Here is a 26477-nt window from a genome sequence, read left to right as displayed (position 1 = left end):
GAGAGACCAATATTCTTGGTATATAAATGAGACAGAAGGCTCTATTTTTATTTTCGACCTGGTAAAGTATCATTACACCCCATACTGATGCTACCCTGTCTAGATCCAGTGTCATAAACTCACTGTTTTCAAGAGAACACATCAGTGATGCCATGAGTATATTTCTTTACACTGACTGACAAAGAGTTATACAGACAGAACTTTTTTTTGTCCAATCAAGTATGACCAAGTGACTTTATTACACAAATGGAGACATAAATAGAAAATGCAAATATTTTTTAATAAAAATCACTAAAATAAAATTTTATTTTGCTTTTTGATGATTATTCAAACATACAAATCATAATACATTTATCTTCAAGAGTATTATGGTACAAAATATGTGTATTTCTGTGTATTTTGGTTTTTGAGTGTATTTCAGTGTTTCTATAGTCTGAAATTAACTCCCCATTTGTTTGTAAAAAAAAAAAACCTACTGATTTCAATAATGGAAATTTTTATTGTGATAAAAAGTGTACATACCTTAGTTAATTCATTCATTATTCTAACCTGACTGTGACCAGACTGACAGAGTGGCCTTAACACTGGCATCCTCCGTGCCTTTCATGCTTAACGGACTTTCTGTACTAACATGGCACCATATAGCATACACTATGTGCAAGTTTATTTTCCTCTGACAACAGAGTGATGTAGTTCATCCTTTTCAGTAACTGCCTGATAATTCTGTATATTATCATAATGCTGAGAGTTTTAAGTTATATATCTTTGCACATATGAACATAGAAATGATGCCACTTGTTAAATCAAGTGAAAGGCAAATATGTTGTTGTTATTCTTTCCCTTTGCTTGATTCGACAAATACTGAAGCAGACTATGTAGTATTTTCCTTCTGTGTATGTACATGTGTAGTCATGCATACATCCCTTCGCTTAAAATGGACTTATTCAGGAATTGGGAATGACTGGCAGATTCGTCTTTTACACTGAAAACTTACGTTTATAATGAAACGTGCAGTGCCACCATCGGTATAATCAAATAAATGAAATAACGAAGTTAGGTGCATGTTTTATCTCATTTGTGCTTTTTCTAAACAAACGGGGGGGGGGGGGGGGTAAAGTCAGTGCTAGTGACCCATAAAATATTATCAGAATTCTTCCATTCTGGTTGAAAGCATGCCAAGAATAATCTCAGAGATAATATAGTTGTCAATTGTAATGTCAAACTTCTTAACATAACACATCTAAGAAGTATCACTTAAAAGGAGAGTATCTCAGAAAAGGGGAAAGAACGTGTTTATGACTTATGCGTCAAACCAGAATCGATGATTTAGCAGGTAAAACCAACGTAAAACTAACCAGACGACTTTGGTCTGTCCTTTTTTGATCCTTTAGGATTCGGTTTGTTGTTCATCTTCGACTCTAATTAACAAGGTAAACAATTTTGACTTATCTAATAGCCCTGCTTATTAATTCCGGCGTTATGTTCACAAATGTTCCCTGGCAACAAACGCCATCGGTGCTTTCTGCTTGGAATACTTTCGAATTTTTTCCAACAAGAAAGTCAAAGGACAAAAGAAAAGTATTCCGATTTTATGCTCTCATTCGTGATATCTTTATTCTGATTTTTTTATTCCTGGTCTTATTCCCTTAGATATGTCAGGAAACCAGACTAACACTGCGTCATAACGAGGAGTAACGGAGTGGAGAGCGGTCAGGGAACAAGACTACTATGTTTATTGAATCGGAATCCTCGATTCTCTTCCTTTATTTCATGCAAACAGATATGCATGATTGATTTGAAAGAAACTACTGTTTCCACAACATGACACCCTTTTTAGGAGTTTTCTTCTTTCTGTGTTTAATATGTATGCTGTTGTTCTTGTACACAAGATCGGCGTTGCCTCCTGTGACAGACACTGCTTTCCATGTGTTTCAGAAGACCTACCTGGCAGTGTATCTTTTGGCAATGGGTAAAAATGTAGACTTAACACGTTTCACAGGGACTTTTGACATGTCAGCTAATTCTGCGCGTCGGGTAATTCTGCGCAACGATACAACATTCGTGTAAACATTGGATCACTTGTTGTTTTTGTACGAATATCCAGTATGTATCAAGAAAGAACTATCGTTCTTTTATGATGGAAGCTATATTTATAAAGTGTACAAAAATGTCAACATAACGATGCATTCCATGACCGTCTTGAACTTGTAAGCCAGAAGATCCTACTTACACTGTATCTTTTAGAATCATAAAATAAGTACATTATTTAAAAGATGGAAATGTGTACCTTAAAACAATACTGCATTTTAATCCAATTTTCCATTTTTGCAAGTTGACCCACACGTAGTTTTATCTGCTATTTACATCATGTCAACTTGTTGCTAGAACGGGATTCTCAAGAAATTCCCTTGCATATAGTCTGTTTATAAATTCTTTAGTAATTTTTTCCCCCATAACAAGAAGTTGTAAACACATTAGTTCCCATTCGTTGTTAGTTCTCTTAAACATAATGTTTTATTTTTTATAAAATGCTGAACTGTACTAATTTTTGTACATGACCAGTTTAGTTTGCTTAGTATCTCTTGCTATTTATTGGCACTGTTACATTAAATTTTTTAAAGGCAGCTATAAACCTGACCTACTTACTCAACCAAAATGCTGACAGAAATAGTACAGAATAATGTATTTCATTTCTGTAGCCCGATTAATAAACATGACATCTTTTCAAAGCTATGCACAGAATAGGCTGACATATCATGAGTCACAAAAACACAGGTGGTATGATCAATCAGTCAAAATTCGGTATGCGTTTTGCTTCAGTATTGGTGACAGAAACCTTAGGTGCGCAGAAATGCCCGACAGCATTGTATATATCAATGCTGCAACATTAATTCATTTTCTACATGTGTACACAATTATTATTTACAGGTAAATTGTAAGCAACAATACAAGCTCCTTTATCTAGGTTGGAGTTATTCGGAGCTCATTTGACCCATATATTTTGAGTTATAGATTTGTTCAATCAGTAATTAATACTTTTTTTTGTTCTAATACATATTTCACACATCTGTAATGTTATATTTGTATTTTTGTTTTGGTTTACTGGCATGTTATGAATTCACCTTGTTGCTATAAATAGAATTTGATGCCATTTATCCATTAGACATGGTGTACACTGCCATATTGCTTTTGGTCAAACAACAAAATTAAAGTTTACACAGAATTATGTTTTATACTGTGTGAACTGTGTTACTCAGCTGATTTCACTGTTTACAAAATACCACTTGAAGATAAGTAATAACCAGATTCAGTAGACTTATAAAGCAATAAAATCTTGTTTTATGGTCTTTAAGTCCTCTGACATGGGAAGAGGAGTGATTTATAATCTCAGATAATTGTTTTATTGTTCAGGATAATAAAATCTCCATTCAGTAGTATCCTTCTTTCATAATTTGCAGGAAATGTTTCCATTCCTTGTTTCATTGCCATAATTTCCAGGAAATATTTCCATTCCTAGTTTCAGTCAGATTATAATGTCTGTTTTGTAAAATGTTTTGGCCCTACATTATCCTCTTGTTTATTCTTAGTTGTGTGTAAATTCTTATATTTTGCAATTCTCCTATTTGTCTTTTCTTACATTCATAATTGTTAATTCTGTGGTTTAGTGGTTTACAATTTTTTAATGTAGCTTTAACAATTTTCCAGTCATATTATTATGATGTCTTTAATGTGACAGTTTAAAGTAATGTCTAGCACTGGGGCATCATGCCACAGACATGTAGCATGATGTTCCACCCATTCACATTATCCTGACACCAGCATGAGCAGTACTAACACTAACACTTAATGCTGAGCGCCTAGCATCATGCATTAACTTTTTCAGACATTAAAAAAAAAATTTGTCAAAATTGGCTTAAAAAAATAAATCATTCAACAAAATCTTGGAATAATAAATAGTACATGTCATAACTGAAGAATTTGAAATATCTATACTAATAGAATTTTTAGTATTTAGATATTCTAGTCATAAACTTAATATTGAAGCATGTAAAGGTGACATTTAGTCTGAGAATTTTTGTAACTTTCTATAAATAATTGACTCTCCATGATGAACACCATACATTTTTTTTAAAAAGCCAAGATATTAGAGAAAAAATATTTCTGCACCCATCCATTTTTAGGAGAATTCCAGGTGTAATCTGCACCATAACCAATTTTTTTCAACTTTGGCTTTTTCCTTGTGTAAAAATCAGTCTTTAAAAACAAAAAATAGAAAATTATCCCACTCAGCAGTCCTTTCAAGCAAAGATGTAGAAATATATCATTTAATTGAAATGGGTAGTTCCAGCATCGCTGAAATCATGTGCATTTTGTTTTACATGTTTACCAATTTTGTAAATATTTACAGACAAGAGACTGGTAGCCCAGAGTATCTGAGTGTTCTAAAGTGCTCACCATTTCAGATTCCTGCCATCTCACCTCTGTCTGCTTGGGTTTGAGTCTCAGGTTCAGCTAGTGTGGGTACGTGAGAAAGCCTGCCAGTAGCTTCTCATGGGTTTATGGTTCTTCTCAGGGTTTTCGAGGGTTCTTCCTCCACCATTTATACTGGCCGCCATGTATAGCCTATCCTGTGCTGAAAAATGGCATTAAACCCTACAACAACAACAGGCAGTAGACTAAACTCAGCCATTGAAACACTTAAATGTTGTAGCATTACTTCTACTATCTACGCTTTCATTGTACACATGAGTTTCTTGTATCTTATATCACTGGCAGACAATTGGTCATGTCAGGGTATAGTGTATATACATGTCTACATGATTTTTTTTGTTATCCTCAGAACAGTTGGGGACATAGTGGTCACTATGGTATGTCTGTCAATAAACATTTATTTCTAGATCAAAATGAACTGCCATATATATTCACTTATTAGTCTAATCCAGCTGAAAACTGCACAGACCCAGATCTGCCATCACATAATTCAGACTGTGCAATTTGAGTAATCAGTAAAGCAAGCAATATAGACCCCGATTTGTCACGGCAATATGTGATGGCAGATTTGGGTCGATGTTTTTAGTTGGATTCAAGTTATCAGCAGGTATATACAGAACTCATCGACATAGGGTTTAATAATAATAATAGTAATAATGATAACAATAATAATAATAAAGACTTTATTTTAAGAGTATAACTCAATTAGTTGCAAATGAAAACTGATCTGCCTTGAGGCCCTCAGTTATATACATATAATAAACAAGCTAATAATAATATGTTCACACACATACACACAAATACACAGAATATAAACAACTATTCACATAAATGCTACATTGCTGCAGATGTGAAAATGAAGCACATGAGGTGGGAGTGGATAACATGTACATGGATAAGTACATTATTTTTTTTTTAAAGATTTCATCCATCTAATTTACCTATTGTGGAAATAGATGTTTTGAACTGATTTAATATCATGTGGAATGTTATTCCAATATACTAGGAATATCAAGAACCAGAATCTGGATCATTCAGACTTGCAGTCATAATTCATGAAATGTACTACACTGTTAATGTCCCAACTGTACACAGTGTAGATTCCGATCTACCAGTGCATTATGATCTAGATCTTGCTCTAGATATTCATGGTTACAGTGACAGATTATTTTTGTGCTTTGTTGGTTAATATTGGCTGTATTTCCTGTGCTATTTAGTAGAGACTTCATACTTGTTAGATGGTTAATTTGGAAAAGTTTGTAAGTAATACACAAAAGATTTAGAAGTTCCTTATACAAACAGGTCTGGTTGATTAGGTGGTCATTTTTTGTAGGCTAAACAAACTTCATGAAATACAATAGTTGCTATGTTAGGTAATCAATACACGTAGGAGGTTGCTTAAGTAGGATTGATTGTATGCATGGTACTATTATAGCAATATACAGGTATGCCAGTTTTCAGTCAGACCATGTGAGCTAAGGAAGATGATACTAATGTTTGGCCAAGAAATATCAATATTCTCTTGATCATAAATATTTTATTGCAATGTATATACAATCAATGTTGTGCCATCTTTATACACCTGACTCAGAAACTTTCATATAATAGACCATAACTTAATCAATATAGAACAAATTATCTTTACAGGCGACAGCTGTGTGGAACATGAAAAGATTGTATTGCAAAATAATAGATTTTATCATGTAGATTTATTTTATTGGAAACATGTTTCTATTTACAAATAATGCATATGAATTGGCAGCCTTGTTACATTTAGATGTGTAATGTGATTGGTTAGTGGGATGGTGGGTACAGAATAGGGAGTGATTTTTACTTGGAGTGGAAGTTATTCCCATTGGAAGGCTTAATCAACTAAAGAATCAGCTAAATTTGTGATTTAAGCTTACAAGAAAATAAAAGCATGACTACATATTTTGGACCAATTTCATTGGCTCCTACAGTGAAATAAATGGTATTCATAGCATACAGATTTCAGTGTAGCTACAATCAATGCTTGATCTTTGAAGAACCCCTTCCCCAATCATTGGGGCCCCGAGTGGTCGAGTGGTCTAAAGCTCTTTCCATCACAGATCACTGCCATCTCACCTCTGTATGCGTGGGTTTGAGTCTCGGACTCGGCCAATGTGGATATGTGAGAAAGCTTGCTGGTAGCTTCTTGTGGGTCGGTGGTTCTTTCCAGGGTTTTCCCGGGTTCATCCTCCACCGTTAATACTGGCCACCATGTATAGCCTATCTTGTGCTGAAAAAGGGCTTTAAACCCTATAACAACAACAAAAATCCCCAATCATCAGATTGGCAGCTTGTAATTTGGGAACCACTCGTCTACCTGTTTATCATTTATTTTGACAATGTCGCTGCTTTTCAATACAGCCTATCCATATGTGCATCGATAAAAAATACATTTGGGCATTCATAGTACTGTCTTCCTACACTGTTGAAGCTAGATGCATAAAACTTGGGTCATTATACTGCCAAAGGATAGCATATGTTCCAACACGTCTCAGAATTTAATCTTGTCCCATGGGTTAGGATTGATTTTACATAAATTTTCAGCTTCTCTAGAATGGCCAATTTTGAGCAAACTTTAAACTGTTAGGAATGTTTTTTAGGACATGCATTGTCAAAGTTGTCTACCAGTGGCTCTGTTATCAGTTGTGTCATTTGCATAACAACTAAAATGGACAACCTATCTTCAATGTCTTCTCCAGAATGGCTAAGTAAATTTTGATTGGATGGAATGTTTGTTTGGACATGCTCTATCAGAATTTTGTTTTGGGTAGCTCCTCTCACAAAAGTGCAGCTTCCATAGCAACCATATGGAAAATCTATTTTATACTGCTCTATAATTGCTGTATCAGTTTCGATCAAACTTGGTAGGAATGTTTTATAAGAAATGATATATTAAGACTGTGTGTGGGGTGGGTATCCATGTGGAAAAGCTATTTTAAGGATGTTCAGCCACTGAACCAACTTTGATCACACTTTGTAGTGATGTTTATTAGTCAGTGCTCTATCCAGATTTTGTTTTGTTAACTCCTCTGGGAATGGCATGTCATGAACATTAAGCCATCACTAAAAATAGCAAATAGCAAACATTTAAACAACTTCTTGTCCAACACTGCAGAGCAGAACGATAAAATTTGACAGAAAGCAGCATGTCATGGAGACATTTTGTACACAACATGCCAATCTATCCTGAAATAAAGTACAGTGAACTCCTCATAATAAAAACCTCACTATAATGGAATCCCCTCAGAAGTTTTCAATCTTTGGTAGCATCATTTTTTCCCCAGTAAACCAGTGCCTCTCGACTCTGAATACCAGTAGTGAAACAAATTATGATCCTAAATTTTAATTTTACACTTTAAAAAAGCCCAGAAAACTAAAACTCATTGCAACCCTGGAAATATATTTTTGCTGCTCAATTCCTGACACACACTAGAACATATTAATTACAGATAGCAAGTACTGTAGTGATCATATCTGTGGGACCAAGACCCTGAAAAATGCCCCAAGGGCATTAGTGGAAAAAAAAAAAATTTAAAAGCATTCTGGCACAGATTAGATCTGACAGTGGGCTAATCTAAAGTCATTGCCCATACAAAGGAGAAAGACTTTAAAGTGAATTATTAATAACTCAATGCTTGTAGGTGAGCCATATTAGAAAGATCATGCTTATTTGCCTATTATCTAAATGTGAGTGTAGCTATTGATTTGTATACTTGATCTATAGAACATTGTTTGCTTTTTTTTAATAATATATATCAAAGCTTTATTAACCAGATGTGTCATCACTTGTTATGCTTTGCTGATGGAGACAGATAAACTGTCTTTTAAAGTTAGATTCTCACTGACTTTCAATACAGTATGTACTCGCTTATAAGTCGAGTCAAACTGCAAACAAAGATTCAGATTTGCTGTATCATGTGTCTGCAAATCAGGATCTATATTGTTATTGTCACGTTGTGTGAGAAAATTTGCTAACAGTTCCTGCATCACTTTTATAAATGTCTTCTGATAGAATTCGTAAATCAAAGTATTTTGTGTAATGTCAATACATGTTATATAATATTATGACTTTAGACTGATTCTGAAACAAGGAAACTACCTGTCCATGGCTTAGCCATTGCGTTATGGTCAATTCACGATTAGTTCAAAGAGAACCTTGCCACTGGTGAGAACCTGTTTCTTTTGCAATTGGCAGTGATATCACCAGTTGGCTTAGGATTAGAGACAGAGAACCTTTTCATTATAACGTATCAGTGCTACTAGCCCAGACAGTTTTCAAAGAGTTTACTGTTATGCAATCCGAACTAAGATAGTCAAATTTTGGGGTGGATTTCTCACACAGCCAGACATTATTCTGTTACATTTTTTGGGAAAGAATCAGTGCACGTTTGGATGTAGAAAGAGTTGGTCATAGAGAAGTTGGGGAAGAATAGACTGCACTCCGAGAGAAAACTAGGCACTCATTAAAAGAGCAAGAAAGGACTTTTAGGAACTTTGGTCTAGAGCTGGAACATAGGCTTCTGAGAAAGCTTTCCGGGTGGGATAGGGCAACACTTGAAGATTGGAGAGAGGAGAAGATGTGGAGGGTCGGGAGAATAGGCAGTAGTGTGAAGATGCATGCCTGGAGATGGAAACAAGGGTACCAGCAGTACCAACAAGCAGGGCCGGCAGAAAGGAAACAATGGTACCAGAAGTATCGACAAGGAATACAAGGCGGAAGTTACAGATGAGTAACATAGAAGGGTCACTGGAAGAAAACACTCTCACCTTTAATTTTGCATGATGAAATAACTTGCAGTTTTAATAGGTCTTGTATCAATTGCAAGCAATTGCACTCAAAAATTGTCCTGTAATTGTTGAATACCATGATATAGTTTATTAAATTGTTATACCTTTCACATTATTATTTGTATATTTTACACACCTAGACTGTTGGCTTTGCTGACTTGGGGCTCGGAACTATTTAACCTTTTAATTGTCCGTACTCTCCTGGGTTAGTAATAATTCTATGGGGGCATGTGACAGTTGTATTGATTACTCCTAATAAACAAGTGCAAATCTGTCAGTATATTATGTGACAACAGATATGGGTCTGTGCAGTTTGAAGTTGGCCTTATCTTAAAAGCAAGTATATACGGTTCCCAAAGGTTTTAGATTTTATACAGATTTAAAAACTTTGTGATTACTTAGGATGTGCATAATTTGGCAGTGTACACAAAATGGAGTCATTAAGACAAGCCACATTAGTTGATGAGACACATTAGTAAGAAAAAAACACTCCATGCCTTCCTCAAGCCCAGCTCTTAAAAACATTATGAGTTGTATGAAGAATTTAAACATTGTGGAATATCATTCATATTCTAATGGACATAACAGTGTGGTTATGAAAGTATCTCATTTTTCAGATGCTTCTTGTGAAGAGGACTGTATTTATATGTGACAACTGTGTTTATTCATGTGATAGGATGTGATTTTTGGAAGGAACATATATTGTTCAGCTAATTCCTCATTAAATGTATTTTGAAAAAATAACAGCTTTCATAATTTTGTACACTCTTACAGACAGTGATGCTTATAGTAACTCTCTCTCTCTTGTCATGTAAGCACTTAGAAAATTACTTTTTTCTAACATCTATGGAAACCTCAGTAAACCAAAAACTTCTCAAAATAAAAGTTTTTATGGGGTCTCAAGGGTTTTCAGTTTCTAGGGTTTGCACTGTAGCTGCAGTTACTAAAAACAGAAAATCCTTTAAATTACATATCCAAAACTGAAGAATAAAATGTGACTAGACAACATTTTGACATGAAAACCTTTCAAATATCTTAATATGATTCTGTCAAATGTGGCTACAGAAGAATTTTATCTCAAACACCACTGATTCTGTCAAATGTGGCTACAGAAGGACTTTATCTCCAACACCACTGATTCTGTCAATTTTGGCTACAGAAGGACTATGTCTCAAACACCACTGAACAGTATTTGAACAAATATGACTTAGCATTCTGAGAGGAAAACTTTTTAAATTTATATGAAAATTGCTGATCTGTTGTCAAAATATGACCACCATTACTAAAGACAGAAACACTTTTAAATGGCTTTTTCACATTTACTGAATAAAATTTAACCAAACTTGACAGAAATCATCCTGGCTTGAAAACATTTCAGTTCTGTACAAATGAATCAGGTCTGCTGTCAAACCTATAAATGATTTGTTCTTGAAATCAGCTCAATAGAATTTGATTAAATTGTATATAGAAGGCAAGCTGGCACGAAGACCATTCAGATTTATACAAATGATTCCGATCTACCATCAGATATAGAAAAAGAATATAAAAAACTACAAAAATTTTGAAACATTTGTTTGGAATGAACAGCATTGGAGAAATTTCAAGAGAAAGCTTTCTATTGTCCTAGATTTCCTGTCCAACTGCTCATGCATTTGGTTATTAGATAATGTTTCACCACTGTTATGACTAGAGCTATTATCAGTGGTCATCTTGTTGTGTTGTTTAGCTAGTGCCAGTGGTCATCTTGTTTTATTGTTTATATTGTGACACATACACATACTTCTAATGGATACATTCTACCTTGGGTCAGTTTGTTTTTGGACTTTAAATTTTTATGGCACCCCTTATTTTTTGTTGTCTTTGATGTACATTATTGCAAAAGCTCTTCATTATGTTTATTTGAATGAGAGCTTTTAAATTCAAAGTCATTTTCTGTTATATATTTCATTATACTATTTCTTGCAAAGCATTTCACATCAATGCTTATATAGTATCACATCAACTGTAATGAAATCTTATCTCTTTCTACAGCTGGGGACTGGCTGCAAGGGCCACATGTGTATGCCCTTTACCAGAGTTATGGGATGACCACACATCAGATTGAAGTCCTATTTGTGGCTGGATTTGGATCCAGTATGATCCTTGGCACAGTAGTGGGATCATTTGCTGATAAATAGTAAGTCACACAGGAATGGAAACTTGTCTTTACATTTGTTTCATTTCCAGTATACAGTGTATGTATCAATGTTGGAGAGCCTGTAGTATACCTTTAAAAGAGACTAGGTTTTGTCATGTAATTTGTTTTCAGATATGCCTGTTTTTCCTTCATATTCACTGTATATGAATGAGACTATAATGCAATGCCTTTACTTCACATTCAGTTTGGGTTTTCATAGTTAACTATTTTTAGATAACACAAACATCAATCATTGCCTTGAAACTTAATCTCAGTGTAGTTTCCACTATTGCGTACGAAACTTGCTATGTTTTACACATTGATGGACAAGTTCCACTTTCAAATAAAACTTGAATTACAGTAGTGTATATTCCCTTAATATTGAAAGCTTTTCATGAAGTCCTTTTTGAAATCTCTTCATGCAGTACCTTCTCAGATGCTTCTACATACTGAAGAAACTTGAATTATGTATCGAAAACAATACTGAATTTAAAAAACCTTTTTACCACAGTAATTAAATTTGGATTGAATTTGACCATTTTCATCAAATATGTGGGCAAATTATGCCTTTTTATGCCATGCCATGACAGGCATATAGTTATTTCCTGGTGCATCTATCTGTTCATCCATTACAGCTTTATTAGGTTTTGCTTTTAAGCGAGGTTTCAGACATTGGTGTGTGACATCTGTGTACTGTGAATACTTTTATAGCTTGTTCTTCTTGCTATTCTTTTACATAAATGATGTCTTACCCTTCTTTTAAATTAATCATGGTTTTCTTTTCTTTCAGTGGGCGCAAATTCAATTGTATATTATATGGAATTTTATATGGAGGAGCCTGCATTACCAAGGTAACTATTTACAGAATTAATGGGGAAGTACCATATAATCAGAAATAATTTGTCCTCACTTCTGTTAACTAATTAAAAATTAAATGTTATAATAATAGTAATTATGAGTCAGGAAAAACTTCTACCAACCCTACAGAAGCAGAATTTAAGTCTTGCTGGCATATATATGGCTGTATTTGAGTAATGAAATTTTCAAAACTTTGTAAACTGAGTGCATAACTAGATCTGTCAGTAAGTGAGTGTTTACTTAATACCACCCCAACCCCCTTCTGCTTTAAAAGAAATGATATGACAAAGCCCATTTGTATATATAACATGAGCTCTTGCCATGATGCAAGATGTAGGCCAGTTTTCTTAAAGAATCTCAAATGGTTCTGGAGATCTTAACCAAAGAATTTGTAATAAAAATGGGGATGACTCTTAAAATACTGATCAGTCATATTCCATCATTCATTTACAGGACACACTCTCTAGTCATGAAGGATACCAAGTTTCATAGGTATATGTCAATGGGTTAAGGAGTTATGAAGTAAACAAAGTTGAATGGATGGACACAACTTGTAATACACTGTTTATTGTTTTGGGATTTGACCATGGGCAAAGTGCAGAAACACAGCTAAAGACAAAGACATCATAAGTCTACATGCTGACCTTTCCTTAGTGTAAGAGCTTCTGGCTGACAATGGAGATAAATCAACAAATGTCTCTTCAGTCACAAAGTGCCAGAAATCTACATGATCATAGACAGTCCCAGCAGCCAAGCCACCACAACATAACCCATATTTATTGGTGATTCCTATAGGCCTTGCCACTGCTGAGTTTAACTGTACATCTGTTGCAGAACAGCAGTTAACAGCCAATAGTATGCTGTCACACAGCAGATGCATGGACCAGTGACTTGAATCAAACATTCAGTGACCCATCCCAACATAATGAATCGGATGACGTCCTCCCCACACAGATGGCCTATTTGCATTTTGACTGGGCTAGGCTACATATAAAGGATCATGCAGGGCCATGACCACAACTAATTAATGTAAAGTAATCAGAAGACAATCTGTCCTCCAGTATGTCAGACCTATATAGGCATTTATGGAGACCAGTCTAAACCTCAAGACACTAATTACAATGCCAAACTAAGTACCTCAATTTCTAACTGATGTTGCTTATCAAGTTTCTCAACCCTTTGCCACTAGAAGGGATTCCTTAATCAGTGACCGCTTGGAAGTATCAAATTCAGGATATTATACGAGTTTAGTGAGCAGCAGACATCGACACTCTTAGCCAGCTCGGTCTCAGGCAACACAAGACATTAGTTTCACTTTGTGCAAGTAAAGACGATGATGCTTGTTCTCAAGGTCGCTCGTCAGTTCTAGGCTATACTATGTTGCAGGGAGACTGCACCATCCAGACTTTAAACAAAGAAGTTTTTGCACCTATTACAGTAGTCCCCCTCTTATAACGCCACCCCTAATGCAGCAGGGAATTGGCCTTATAATGCGGGTGGCCTTTCTAGAGGGGGATGACAAATGCGAATAGTAAATACAAATGAAGAAAGTCACAAGTACATTTAATTTTAAATATTTAATATTTTCATTAAAAAATCACATGCATGATGTGAAATAAATGTAAAACAAACTGTCTTTATAATTATGTTACAGATCACATCATCTGTCACTTTGTTGGTAACAGTCTAAAAAACAAACCAGTCTCGTCACATTAAAAATATCCTTGCTGTCATATTCCCTGCATATATCGTTTAGTCATTTGTTCCAATCTTCGACAACTTCATTATTAACATTAGCTGATTCTCCACTAAGGACAGAAGACTTAATATTGTGTCGCACTTGAAATCTTTGCAACCATCTGTTACTTGCGGTAAAGTCGTCATATCCCATTTCAACTGACAAAATTGTTGCCTTTTCTTGTCATTCAAATCAGGATTAAAACGTCTCCTGGCTCAAACAATCGTCCTTTCTCCGTCCATTTCACCTTCCCACTTCTGCAGAATTGTTTCATTATCTTTCACGATATTGTTTATCTGAGTCTTCCCGACATTAGTTTTCTGCAGGGATCCTCTATGCCCCCCCAATCAGTTGAATTACTTTCACTTTCTCTTCTAAACTGAGAATTTTTCTTTTCCTCGATGACATGTTGATCTTTTTGCAGTAAATTATTCATGTTGCCAACTACAATACTGATAAAACAATTTTGTATGCATCTAAACAAATTGCTGTGTTTTTAAAGGAAGTGATCTTGTCACATGATTCGCTAGTCGCAGTCTGGTACCCTATTGTTTTTATACATTTCTTTACACTAAGTGAGAGAAGCCAAAACGGCTTAGATATGTACCATTAACATCATGCAGATTTGACCTCGCAGCCGTTAGGATTCGTAATTTTGACAATTATTGTCAGTAGTAATAGCCACTGATTATCAAAGTGAACAAGCTCAACATCTTACTAAGGGAAGTCATAAAGGCTATCAAACCATTTTCCTGCTGACTTGGGTATTGTACATCGATACTGCCACTTATCAGCTGTTACTACTGTTCAATAATTGTAATCTTAACAATTATCAGTGACTAAACCAGACATCTTATGATAACACAGCAGTAATGCTAATTGGATTACATGTACGTACCCTTTTGTATGGATTAAAATTTGAGTCTTTCTCGGTTTTTATTTAATAAATTTGGCTTCTCATGAGGCGTAAATGATATAATATTAACCTTAGTGGTAAATGTACTTTACTCAACACTTCTTTCAGTAACGAAAACCTGATATCGGGGAAACAGAAACCGGATTACTTAACACAAGTTATGAATAAAATACTTGTTCTGGATACATATTCAAATAAAATGTGGCCGCTTGTGAGGGGTAAATTTTATATTATTGCACTAATATGCTGGCCGCTGGTCGCGTTAGCCGGGTGGCCTTTCGCGAGGGGTACTTTTAAACACAAACTTGTCAGTTCCAACTGATTCTGGCCGTAAGGAGTGGGTGGCCGCTGGTCAGGGGGGCCGTTCAAGAGGGGGACTACTGTACCTGCAATGTTCTGCCCTCTTCCTGCCAGTTGATCAACTACCTGGACCAGAGCTCCAGTATCTGTTCCTTAAAGATCACTAAGACCAAGCTACGATAACAGCCTTTATTCTCTAACCTTCTTTTTAATGGCCAGCTTCAAGAAGTCGGCAAACAAGCCACCAAGGAGACCAAATTCCCACCCCCACAATTGCAGCATCATACAGAGATATTCTGGGAAATCAACAAAAAGACACAAGGGTCACACATAGGTCACAAACCTCTGAGAAGCTATCCTATTGAAGTTACACTTATTGAAAGCCATAGTTGTAATGAACCAAAGTGGATAAAACACAGGGGGCTATAACATTCTTGCCAACATCTCTCTATACAACAGCCTCCATTTCTCAAAAATTGCATCATCTCCACTGCCTTTCCCAAAGACATTTGCTGCCAAAGGGACAAGATTTGCCAAGATAATTAAACAGATCAATCCAAAGCCGCCACCTTACAGCATGAAATAAATGACCCCCAGAAAAGGATGGTAGAACATTCGAAATATAAATTCTCTGCAGTTTTATTCCAGACTTTTTTTGGTCTCTGTACCCTGTCATTGACCTAAGCACCCTCAATCAATTCATTCACATTCCTTGGTTCTCAATGGAAACAACGGCGCATTTGAATACCATCCAAAAGCCTGGGCAGTCAACACACTATCTATAGTTTCGAATGTCCTGGATGCATACACCTGTCTTCCAACACTTCTGATTCTGAAGATGATACAGAAAGCAAGGGAATCACTGACAGCTCATCCACATTGCACCACTCAGAACATTGTGGATCATCCCAAAAGGCTCAACTCGGTCTGGTAGGACCTATAACCATGGCACAGCAGGTCAAATTTCCAAGTTGCTCGACAGTTTCTTAAGATGCTGCTTCAAGACATCTACTGGATTTGTGGAGGTGGGTGTTTCTAAAGGTACACCCTGACAGCATGCCTTACTCTCCAGTAGTAACTAAGATATTCACATGATTTGCCACCAATCCCTGTTTCAAGGGGAGAGCATTCTTGCTGACCACCACATAGGTGGGCAGATAACGTTTAGCTTCTTTTAGCTAAAAGTGTTATCTGGGAAGGCTGGATCCTAGGTGGTAGTGGTTCTTTTATGGTACACTGTGACCCCGCTATAACACGGTAGTTGGGAGCCATAAAACCTGACTGTGTTATATACCGAACCGTGTTATATGCAACCAAGTCAGTTAGCTGAAGAAAATGTACCCCCCCCCAAAAAAAAAAAAAAATTTGTGTGTGTGTGTGTGGTAATAAATGCGGGCAGTAAAATATGTGCTTTGTCGGCCAGTTACCATCTTGAATTGATGCATTTTAAAAGAGAAATACACCTGTTGTTGTTGTTGTTGTAGGGTTTAACGCCATTTTTCAGCACAAGATAGGCTATACATGGCAGCCAGTATAATTGGTGGAGAAAGAACCCTGGAAAACCCCGGGAAGAACCACCGACCCACGAGAAGCTACTGGCAGGCTTTCTCATGTACCCACGTTAGCCGAACCTGAGACTCGAACTCACGCAGACAGAGGTGAGATGGCAGCGATCCGTAACGGTGAGCGCTTTAGACCACTCGGCCACTCGGGGCCCCGAAATAAACCTGTAGTGAAAACAGAGAAGACATAATATAATAGTTTACTTTATCTAGAGAACCATGAATTGGTACATATATGTGAATCCTGTTTATATATAAATGTCTAATGTATAGAATGAATAGAGTATCAACACCGTGTACTCACCTGCGAACCTCATCATATACATTGAATCCACAATACAAGTGATTCCATCAAAAATATGCACACACAGCTTTAAAATATTCATTAATTTTGTAACAGGTCATATTGGTCTGAATTCAGTGGAAAAACATAGCACAATCACATAACGAATGACGAAGCACATTTACTTTAAAGTATGTTCCAAGACGGTAAAAGTTTGTTTGCGTTTTAAGCAGCCATTGGCATAAACTTTTTCACTACAAAAAGAAAACTTTCACAGCACAATTAACGTGTTCCAGTCACATTGGAAAATGAAAAAATCCATCAGATTCCATGAATTTTATTTAAATTTGATACTGACTTCTTTGAAGAAAAGTTCTTTGCTGTTATTGAAAGATTGTAGTCGGCTTTCTTTGATGAAGGGTGCATGTACTTTTGAAGTCACCGCTAAAGGACAGCTTTGGAGAACCAAACAAATGCCCATTTCTTATTGTGATGGCAACATCAAATAATTTTATTGCATGATTGAGACTGGTATTTTTTTCTATTTGCTGAATACGCTTTCATAACAGTTGGTGCTTCAAAGGTAATCTGTTTCCTTTGAAATTTCAGCAAACTATTTTATCTGGGTACATTTTTATAAAGGAATTGGCCATCATTTAGACTATTCTAGTTACTGTCCCTCCATGCCTATTGAATAAACCAATAAATAAGATGTATTTTATTTATTTTTTAATTTATTTTTTTACATTTGTGGTAGCAGCGTGATGCTGCTTTCCACGCATGCGTCTGAAAATTAACAAAGGGTCAACTACTGATAGAGACGTGTGTGTTCTTATAACAGGGATTATTAGAGAAAACATGAGCATTCTGAAGGATTTAATTCTGAGTGAAACAAATGGGAATTTTACTTACCATCCACATACAAATGCCAGTCTTTGTAAATATATTAATTACTAGCTATCGGCCGAAAATCCGATGAAAGATAGATTACAAGACAATGCCTCGTCCGGTTGATCTCCATTGCCAGAAATGTCAACAACAAAAAAGTGGATATTTCACAATATACAGAACTCGTGCTAGATGTCAGGATAAGCGGATTATGATATAACAATGCACTGCTTAGATGGTTTGTCAGTAAGAACTTCATATAACAATATATAAATTTTATATCCAGTTTGAGGCTTCCTTTCATGGGGCCTCTGAATTTCTGCACTCCAAACCAATGGTTCTATATAAAAGTTTAAACAGCCAACAATGTCTCCAACATATAAAAAAGCCATATGGTATGTTTTGCAGCCAATAAGGAAAAACAATCCAAATTTGTGACATGGGCGAAGACCTACGCGATCCCAGAATAAACGTTTTATGCGTTTTTTCTTCTTCTTACTTTTAAGAAGAAAAAAATACTTTTTCATGTATGAGAAAAATACTTTTCTGTTTACGAGAAAAATACATATAAAATTTCAGGAGCCAAGCCACGATCATCTTGCATTATTTATACGCGATCTCTTCCCCAAAATGATAAGCAACTTTTTAAGTTTTTTCGTACTGTTTAAGATTTTTTTTGTGCACAAGAAAAATACATAGATATGAAATTTCGTGAGCCACGCCACAACCACGTTATATCCGAATTCACGTTATAACGGAGCACGCTATAGTGGGGTCACACTGTATTATGATTGGGCAAGTCTTCATGAAGAAACATACTTTACTAGAAAAAAATTGCTTTCATTAAGGGTTTAGGGGATATTAGGCCAAAAAAAAATATGTTCCAGTCGAATGATCACCTGTTTCTCATTGCCTACTCCGGCACTTTAAATTTAATATACATGCTTCTTTTGATCTTTTTCAGCATTTTGATAATTTTTGGATCCTGATGCTTGGTCGTTTGCTTGGAGGGACTGCCACATCCATCCTGTACAGTGCTTTTGAGTCCTGGCTTGTGTATGAGCATCATAAGGTTTGGCTGCACTTTTTGTGTGAATACATGCATGCAAACTCAGCATAATTGTTTCATAAATATTGGTTGATACAGTCAGACCTACTTTAGTGGACAGATCCATAAATAAGGAATAGAAAGAACAGCTATTAAACCCTTTTCTTAAGTCATTTACATATTTATGCATTACACAAAGGATACCTGTCCACAAAGGAAAAGTTTGTTTTGTCTTATTTGTTTTTATAAGCTTGGTTCACTGTATAGTGTTGCAATATAAACGTGTCGTCTTCAGCTGCCTTCATATTGCATGCAAAATGTTTATGGCTAAAAATCAAAATCATCACAAGCCCCAAATTACTTGCCTATGACAAAATATGATTCAGCATGTGTTTTGCAATTTTCTTCACATTTCTTAAGTCGCTTATCTTGAATTGGTATGGCAAATGCTTGCAGTTGTTTTCTTTTTATTTGTGTGCCATACTATGTTATGATGCACATCTATCTGTATGTTACCAATTGCTTTTTTTCCTTTCCACACAATAACTCCACAATCTTCAGTTGCCAAACTTTGTGAGTGCTAGCACTTTGGGTAAGGAAGGACCCTGTTGATTTTGGGGGTCACAAGCTCAAAGGTCAAGGTAATTATGATAGAAGAAAAATAGTTTCTACCTAATATTTTAAGATTTCAACTTCTCTGATTACTAAACTTTGTGGATAGATTGCATTTTGGGTGGAGAAGAACACAGTTGATTTGGAGTGAAAAATCAGAGTTTCACTGTTTACATCGCATACCTTGAGCAAAGTTTTTGGATGGCGTACACTTTGGACAGGGAGGAGGCCTATTGATTTTTAGGTGCAAAGGTCCAAGATCATTGTCACATACTGACATAAGTGAAATGGTTACCACAAGCATCATTAGTTCCACATCACTGACCAGGACTGCACTTTGTGGATAGCTTCCACTTGGGGTAAGAACAAAGCCTATTGATTTGGGTATACAACATTCATAAGTCAAGGTCACTGTGATGGAAAGGTGAAAAACTTTTTCTGCATACAAGGCTTTGAAACATGGGGTGGATGCATGATGTGTTGTTTATGGTACTCTGCCTGACCAGATCCAGAACCATCCAGATTTAAATGGACTAATGGACCACAAATTGAGTGTTGTGTTAACAATATATGTAAACAATTTAGATTAATTTCAAACAAGAAAAGAGATTTTCATATAAAGTAGACCACATACAGTTTTTCCACCTGACTGGATTTTTATACTTTAAGTCACATTTTAAGAAAATGATAGACTTTACTATTTCTCCACATTATTTATTATAGTGGCCTTGATACTAATTTTTACTTGTTTGTTTTTTCTTTCATACAGAGAAACTTTGATTCAGATTTGCTTGGAAATGTCTTCAGCCATGCTGTTCTTGGAAATTCCCTTGTTGCAATTTTAGCAGGATTGGTGGCTCAAGTATTTGCTGATAAATTTGGATTTGTGTATGTAGTTTGTACTGTATATCAATTATCCCATGACCATTATGCACAACCGTTGAACAAGAGAATTTATTTAATATTTGTTAACAAAGAAAACACGGATTGCCTGATCCTATCTGTCTGTCGGTCTGTATGCACAGATTGTTGTGAATTCATTTCTTGGATGTGCCAAAAATGACATTTTTTAGGTACTTAAATTCATTGATTGAAAAGAGGTACTTTTGTTTCCATCAAAGGACAGTTGTTCAAATTTCATGAAATTTGTGGTATTAAACAACCACAAGTCCTCAAAAATTAGTACCACATGAAAAAACCCAAACTGAATTATTAGTATACTTTTGTAATATCATACAACTTATTGTATACCATTTAAGATAAGTCATTATTATAATATCCAGCTCAAGGCATCCTACACAAATGCATAGCATGGGATGATCATATAAATTTTCAACTTACTAGGTATTGTCAAGACCTTATTGAGTGTTGTTGAACAGTGTTTGTTGGTACATTTTGCATACCCAATACAGTCATAAAATAATTAGTGGTCTCCATGTGGCCTAGTGGTCTAACAGCGTACCTTTACCGATCACTTCCATATCACCTCTGACCACATGGGTTCCTGTCTCTGGTTCAGCCAATGTGGATATGTGAGAAAGCTTGCCAGTAGCTTCAAATTTGTTCTTGCCTGGGTTTTCCCAGTTTCTCTTTCCACCAGTTATAAGGGTGCCATGTATAGCCTATCATGTGCTGAAAAATGGTGTTAAACCCACAACAACAAGAACAAAACAATTAGAATATGATTTTTATTCAAACATATTTGTATTCACTTTATTCTTTTAAGAAGCAGTTTAAAATTTAATTTATTATTTAAGTCACTGAGGCATATTTTAATTAATTTATAGTGTTTTTCCTGTTAGACGTTGTGGTCTTGCCTGAACATACTTGGTACATGCAACCTCATCACAGTGCATTTCAGTATCCAACTGTGCAAACACTGTAATCTATAAATATGTCCATTTCTTGCTATGTGTTCTTAATTTCATTAAATGTCTTGCTTCATGGAATTCAGGGCTAAAGGAGTCATGGAAGCAGATCATATTAAACTTGGAATATCAGAGGTAGGAAAAATCCTATTAACAAAAATTACTGTCCACCAGAACATTCCAGTAACAGTTTGAGGTTCTTTCACTGACAAAAGGAGAGATGATAATATGTGTTTTCTTCTTAGGATTGAATATTTCAGCGAGTTAATAATTTGGCAGACATGGCTCCCTTTGATCATTAAGAACATAATTGTATGAGTTATTTGAACATTTATGATTATAAAAATGTTAGAACTTGGTTACTTGGTAGTCGTTACTTTTCTTAGTAAATACAGTGTATTGTGCAGCAGTAGCTTTTAGCTCTACTGGTCATAGACTAGAGGAGCTTATGGAATGGTCTGTTGTGTGCTGTCCAACATCCAACATATGTCCATTCATCTGTACATGTTTTTTTTTATCACTAATTCTAAACTACTTGCAGGATTGTCTTGAAACTTAACCCATACATTCATCCCAAGGTTAACTTTGTGCATTCAATCTGGTCACCACAACAGCCAACTTGAAAATCTTGTAGTTGCTCATTCTGAATCAATGGTCACATCAGTATGGGGTTTTCATCAAAAGGTTTCTTATGACGTCTTGTTGATCTTAAATGTAAATGGTGACAATCTGTTGCCCAGTATAGTCACCATGCAGTCATCTTGAACATGTTGTTGAACAGAACATCTTGTCAACATGATGTTTTCACCAGAAGACTTCTTATAATATATTGTTAGTCCTAAATGAAAATGGTTCTACTTTGAAAATTTATTATCGCCTCCAGTGACCATCTTGAAAATATTTTTATCACTGCATCTTCTGAATGGATGGTCATATCAATATCGAGGTGTACTGAAAGACTCTTTATGATTTGTACATCTGAAGAATCTAACATCCAGTATGGCCACCATGCGAGCCATCTTAAAAATGATCTTGTTATAGCTACATTTTCTCAGTGGCTGGTCATATGAATATGCTGTTTTCATTAAAAGACGTTTTGTGCTGTCAATTTGGTCCCAAATGAAAATACTGCAGCCCAGACATTCAATATAGCTGCCATTGCAGCCAACTTTTAATTCTTAATATCTCTTCTCCATAGGAATGGAAAGTCGTATCAACATGGGGTTTTCATCAGAAGACTTTTTCTGCTGTCTGGTTGGTCGTAAATAAAAATTGTGCCACTCTTATATCCAGTATCTTACAGCTACTCCTTCTGGATGAAAAGTCATATCAGCATTGGATTTTCTCCAAAAGACTTCTAATGATATCTAGTTAATACTAAATGAAAATGGTGCTGATCTGGCCACAATGGCAGCCATCTTGAAAATCTTGTTGTTGCTTCTTCTAAACATGAAATCATATAAAAAATGGGATTTTCATCATAAAGGTAATATTATCATGCTGGTTATGAAGGAAAATGGTATCAGCCTGACGTTAAATGTGGCTGTCCCAATGAATATATTAAAAATCTTGCTAGTAATTTTCCTACCTTCATGGTCATATCAGTGTGAGATTTTCACCAAAAGTATACTTATAGTGTCTGGTATATCTAAATGAAAATGTTGCCAATCTTACATCCTGTATGGCTGCCAACAGTTTTTGAAAATCTTGTCATTCATAACATCGGAGACGGTTTTAGCCTTTAATGAGAAGAAATCGACTTTCGTTGAAATCCTGGAATATTTTTTCAGTCAGTTCAACATTTCTTGATTTGGGGAGGCTTTGACTTTTAACCTTCAAATAAAATTTGCAGCAATTTATGTCCTTTCATAAATTGTAAACTTGCCATTTTTGCCAAAAGATACTGTATAATACTATAGTACTATTTATGCAATAAGGCTTTGGTTCCAAATATGTTATTACCTTGCTGTTTGATGTAAAGTATTTACCTCTATATGTAACAGCAAATGGCATAGACCCATATCTGTTAGCACTTAATTACTGGATATCTTTATTACACTGTTATTGTAAACTATCAGTATTAAAAAAAGCATTGATCCTAATCTGTTGGCACATTATATAGTGGCAAATATTGGTCTATGTGATTTGCAATCATTTATGTGTTTTATGTGAGCAAATTACAGTAGTATTTATGGTCAGGGTAAGATGGAATGTATCAGTAGCTCTTTTCTTTTCTTTAAGTGCCCCATTCGATGTATCACTCACAGTATTAATGATAATGGTCATACTAGTCTACTACATATGGCCAGAAAACTATGGTGACAAAACTAGTAACTTCCAAAAGTCTTTCCAGAGTGCTTTGAAATCCATTGGTACAGGTAAGTGAATTTGTGTCACATACAGAAATGTTATAAATTAAATGTGTCACCTGCAGAAAGGGACAGAAAGTGGTTATATATTTGATTTATTCAGATGATACCCATTTACATATAGCAGGAACAGTGAGAGGTGAGGTTAGAATACATTAATCAGATGAGAAATGGTTTAATTCTGTTCTTTGGTAAAAGAACCTAAATGTACCACTCTTAAATGTGCAGAATTTAGCTGTCTTTTATTAGCCATTGTGAGCCTTCAGTGGATCTCTTTTTTAATAAGGATCAAACTGTACTAAAGACCTACACAAAGTGCCATACTATAGAATTTTACTAACATAATAATTTGAATAGTACTGTATGCAGTCTTTCTTGATCATTCAAGACCTGCCAGTTTACTTGAATAGTACTGTATGCAGTCTTTCTTGATCATTCAAGACCTGCCAGTTTACTTGAATAGTACTGTATGCAGTCTTTCTTGATCATTCAAGACCTGCCAGTTTACTTGAATAGTACTGTATGCAGTCTTTCTTGATCATTCAAGACCTGCCAGTTTACTTGAATAGTACTGTATGCAGTCTTTCTTGATCATTCAAGACCTGCCAGTGTGAGAATAAAAGCAACAAGTGCAATTCACAATAATCAGTCAATCTTTCAGTGCATTTATCAACAGGAGCCCGGAGTGGCCAAGTGGTCTAAAGCGCTCTCCGTTACAGATCACTGCCATCTCACCTCTGTCTGCGCTTGTTTGAGTCTCGGATTCAGCCAACATGGGTAGAAACCTTGCCAGTAGCTTCTCATGGGTTGGTGGTTCTTAACGAAGTTTTCCCAGGTTCTTTCTCCACCATTAATACTGGCCGCCATGTATAGCCTATCATGTGCTGAAAAATGGCGTTAAACCCTACAGCAACAACATTTAACAACAGAGCTTTTTTCATATAGATTTTCCAGTATAAAAATTTTGAATAGTATTGTAAGAACATAGAAAGGCAGCAGTTTTACCAATAAATTAAGCTCTGTTCAAGCAAACTACTACTGCTTGTTGCAAACCATTAGGAAAGAATTTATGTTTATCACAAGATGTTCATATTTAATAGCATCATATTCTTATATAAATGAAATCAAGCGTTGCTGTAGGAATTGCAAGATCATGTTGCAGTGTCAGTGTAATGCAAAGACTTTACTGTTATAAATAGATTTTACTACATACAAACGTATAGAATACATCACAGATTTTTCACTGAATTCGCTACATCAGATCAACCATTTATACTCACTTATAAATCGAGTCCAACTGCAATCAAAATAGACCATGATCTGATATTATATCAGGGTCTGTATTGTTCTGTTGATTACTCCTAATAAACTGAATAGACCCTGCCAGTACATTATATGATGGTAAATCTGAGTCTGTGCCATTTGCAGTTGGACTTTTAAACAAATATACATGGTAATATCATAAAATGAATTGTTAAATATTTGGAATGAACCAACTCCAGGCCAACTCTCATAAAATGAATTGTTAAATATTTGGAATGAACCAACTCAAGGCCAACTCTCATAAAATGAATTGTTAAATATTTGGAATGAACCAACTCCAGGCCAACTCTCAGATGAATACCATGATGACAACAAACCATTATCTATTAATACCACTGGGTAAACAATTCCTTCTAGTTTTAGTTACTATATCCTTGGACCCAAGAGTCACATGTCTTTATAGTGGTATTTATGTGCTAATTACATATACTACAGTTGTAGTTATATCATCCAAGCTAACACCTGTTTGATATCAAGGTCAGATTATTGAGGCTACTAAAAGGGAAATGAGGCTACCCATAGGTCATTGTGAATATGGCACTGTATAATGAAAGGAAATGCCAGGTGGTCACTCATGTAAATTTCTGAACCAGTGTTATCATATGAACTTGTTGACAGAACTGATAGTAACTGAAAGTAACAATTAGCATGTGCAGAGATCAAACACAAATGCTGCCTACATACCAGAAGAGTACATGCACTTAAAAAATAATCTTATTTGTTGGGAATGGAATGGTCATTGTAAAGAAAACAAGATAGCATGTTAAATGGTCACTCGTGGGATTTAACCTAACAAGAGTCTATATGGATGTGAATTTTGTGAATATTTAAACTTTGAAACTGAAGGAGTATGGTTTGGATTGTAATGGTGGACATTTACTATTTATTACTGTTTTCTCTCTGTGACAAAAGTTTCAGATAAACAGGTGTAGTAAGACTAGCATGAAGAAGGGCAGAAATCTCTTATCAGGGCATATTTTATTTTATCATGTGGTACAAGAAATGTGATGGGATGTCTAACATTTTGTCTTCAAAACAAAACTGTAGAAAAAGCATTTTAGCATCAGTGATGCAATTTCTTTATTGCTTGTAATCTGAAATAGCATACAGTGATTCCTTTAATATGTACAATACTGGAAGTTTCTATAGTTTCATTCCACACAGCATAATATTTTCTCATATCTGTAACTCAATAAATTGTCAGGTCAGTGTCATTACATGTAGCTA

The 26477-nt window shown here is 35.4% G+C and overlaps 2 protein-coding genes across 6 annotated transcripts in view; one reads left to right on the top strand and one right to left on the bottom strand.

Annotated features, from left to right (window-relative positions):
• Positions 1–1536, bottom strand: part of LOC149787533 (MYCBP-associated protein-like) — a 108961-nt gene extending 107425 nt beyond the window's left edge. For 4 of the 5 annotated variants that reach the window (XM_089973666.1, XM_089973663.1, XM_089973668.1 and 1 more), the window contains exon 1: positions 1356–1535. In XM_089973666.1, the coding sequence (XP_089829792.1) occupies positions 1356–1410 (55 nt within the window). In that variant the 5' untranslated portion in view covers positions 1411–1535. Of the gene's footprint in view, positions 1–1355 lie in introns of all 5 variants that reach the window. The other variant, XM_089973662.1, reaches the window with a different exon arrangement.
• A 179-nt stretch (positions 1537–1715) lies between these two features.
• Positions 1716–26477, top strand: part of LOC149787532 (solute carrier family 61 member 1-like) — a 76326-nt gene continuing 51564 nt past the window's right edge. Inside the window, exons 1-6 of the mRNA XM_089973661.1 lie at positions 1716–1969; positions 11341–11485; positions 12276–12336; positions 18995–19102; positions 20460–20578; positions 23800–23936. Of these exons, the coding sequence (XP_089829787.1) occupies positions 1822–1969; positions 11341–11485; positions 12276–12336; positions 18995–19102; positions 20460–20578; positions 23800–23936 (718 nt within the window). The 5' untranslated portion in view covers positions 1716–1821. The remainder of the gene's footprint in view (positions 1970–11340; positions 11486–12275; positions 12337–18994; positions 19103–20459; positions 20579–23799; positions 23937–26477) is intronic.

The sequence above is a fragment of the Sinohyriopsis cumingii genome, chromosome 11 (assembly GCF_028554795.1).
Source record: "Sinohyriopsis cumingii isolate HCF-2022 chromosome 11, ASM2855479v2, whole genome shotgun sequence".
Taxonomy (NCBI): Eukaryota; Metazoa; Mollusca; class Bivalvia; order Unionida; family Unionidae; genus Sinohyriopsis; species Sinohyriopsis cumingii.
The sequence above is the reverse complement of the archived record's forward strand: the minus strand, read 5'-3'. Positions and strand labels throughout refer to the sequence as shown.